Source organism: Acanthisitta chloris, unplaced genomic scaffold (assembly GCF_000695815.1).
Source record: "Acanthisitta chloris isolate BGI_N310 unplaced genomic scaffold, ASM69581v1 scaffold33075, whole genome shotgun sequence".
In the NCBI taxonomy this organism is placed as follows: Eukaryota; Metazoa; Chordata; class Aves; order Passeriformes; family Acanthisittidae; genus Acanthisitta; species Acanthisitta chloris.
The window spans coordinates 22,492-24,699 of NW_008673712.1; the positions used below are offsets into that span (position 1 = coordinate 22,492).

Genomic DNA, 2,208 nt, shown 5'->3' on the forward strand with positions numbered 1-2,208 from the left:
AGACTGTACAGAGACAAAAAACACGTGAGCTGAATCCTCAGGGACCAAGTTGCTGCCTTTATGGAAGGACACAGGTATGTCCCTGCCCCTCAGAAATTCCCACTGCTTCCTTACACACAGGGAGGGGAAGATACCCTTACCCTTCAAAGACCTGAGCCATCTGGTCTTGGTTCAATATAAGGCAGGAGTGGTAGTGCCGCAGCACAGCCACGATGCACAGGCACAAGCTGGTGGTATAGCTGCCAACAAGGTCGGAGGATTTCAACAGCAGTTCTGCCTCCACCACGCTCAGTTCATTCAGCAACTGCACCCAATGACAGAAAAAACCTTCAACAGCCACAGGGGTAAGGTATGGTCAGAAAGGGAGGAGGCATACCAAACCCACAGACCTGCCAGGAAAGGGACAGCCAGGCACTTTCTCCTTACACATGTACCCCAGAACAGCTGGCACTCCATACTTAGGTACAAAGTCTCAGGCAGTACTAGGTGCTGTCAGGGCTTAGGTACTAGAAGACAACTGAGATATGGCTACAGGTAGGATCAAGCAGCTTGCTGATGGCTCTATCCTGCATAAATCTCACTCAGCTATCCTTTTCAGGCTAACAGCCTCGATTTTGTCAGCAACCATAGCAAGGTTTTAAGAGACACCTGGCACAGGCTGCAGAAACAGCAACAGGATTTTTGCAGGATCCAGAAGGCAGCTTGAGCTGCCATGTGCCAAGGATCTTTCCAGGGGAGTGAGGTAGGAGAGGTGCCAGAGACAGACAATCACCTTCTCACTCAGAACCAGGCCCTGCTGCAACCAGGGACAGAGATACAATGCAAGTCCTTTGGAGACAGGCCCAAAGCCTCTGGAAGAATAATCCTCAGAACAGAACATGTAAGACTATCTGCCACAAACAAACTAATCCTAACAGCTGCAACCCAGAAGCATCACAATGACCACCTAATCTGACCAACTCCATGACACAGGTCAGAGGGTCACCAGTGATCCCCAGAGCAGGTAAACTACCACAGCACAGATCTGCTACCTTTCAAGTGGATGAATCCCTCCCCATGAAGTGCACATTACCCTTACCTGGATGGCAAAGTCGATGAGACCACTGATATTGAGCGAATACTCCATCAAGTCAAATATGAACTGCACATGCTGTACCAGAGGCAGGTGGTATGACATTCCCAAAGCAAAGCTGGTGATCTGTTCCAAGACATTGCGGGATACCTGCAAGCGCAAGACAACACACAATACTATCTCCCCTTGCAGAAGTCCCTCAGCAGCCCATCTCCTTTTTTCCCTTCCAGGAAGCCCCTCTCAGTAACACAAAGGGACACAGACATGGCTGAAGAAGGACATTAGTCTTGAAATTTTCATACCTGAGATGTGACCTGGTGCTGATCAAAGTGAGAAAGGTGCTGGAACTTTGCAAATATATCTTCAGCTGTTGGGAATGCTTCTGGCTTGCTCTTTTTCCTCTTCTGGCCTTCCTCTCCACCTACCAAAGTCGGGAGGATCAGAAAACAGTATTAGGCTACCTTACTCACCAGAGGACACCAGAAACATCAGGCTATTGGCTCCTGTCAGTCCCTCAGCAAGACCAGCCCCTGTCACACAGCATAGCCAAAAGGCCTGACTTCTACGCCTTTCATTGATAAGGACCATCTTGAATTCAAAACAAGCTGCTGAAGAAGGAACTCCTAACCTACGAATGACAGTAGGGGTAACATCTAGCTTATCCCAAGTGAAGATACTCTTTGGAATGCCCTTCTCTCTTGATTTATAGGTATATTCTTGAGAGGACAGGTGTTCTGGACTGGAGATGTTTGGCCTCAAAGTTTCGTTGCCAGAGCACTCCATCTTTTCATCATCTTTCCACCACATTCCAAGTTATCTTTCAGGAATCAGACTAAGAAATAGAAATTGTAACCAGATTCTTAACTGATGGACATTAGAGGCTTTCTATTGATTTTGACACAGCTATCCAAATTTCCTATCCTATGCATTTAGCATGTGTCTAAAGCATAATGGAATGAGATATTTAATTATGTTTTTGCCAAATATGCAGAGGCAAAGTATTTTTTGTTTCTTGTGCAAGGATCTAAATGCAAGAACAAAATTTGAAAAGCCAAAGTTTTGCCCAGAGTCTCACTTTGAACCTGATATGACTTTAATTCTCTTCTGAAGAGAAGTTCAATTAAACAGATAATATC

The 2,208-nt window shown here is 46.1% G+C and overlaps 1 protein-coding gene across 1 annotated transcript in view; it reads right to left on the minus strand.

The window, feature by feature from the left end:
- MED12 (mediator complex subunit 12) overlaps positions 1-2,208 on the minus strand; it is a gene marked incomplete at its 3' end in the record, with an annotated part of 36,573 nt that overhangs the window by 18,802 nt on the left and 15,563 nt on the right. The window contains exons 16-21 of the mRNA XM_009075053.1: positions 1,813-1,826; positions 1,701-1,725; positions 1,375-1,493; positions 1,079-1,222; positions 141-304; positions 1-3 (exon numbers count right to left, since the gene is read on the minus strand). The exon at positions 1-3 is cut by the window's left edge and continues 114 nt beyond it. Coding sequence (XP_009073301.1) covers positions 1-3; positions 141-304; positions 1,079-1,222; positions 1,375-1,493; positions 1,701-1,725; positions 1,813-1,826 — 469 coding nt within the window. The remainder of the gene's footprint in view (positions 4-140; positions 305-1,078; positions 1,223-1,374; positions 1,494-1,700; positions 1,726-1,812; positions 1,827-2,208) is intronic.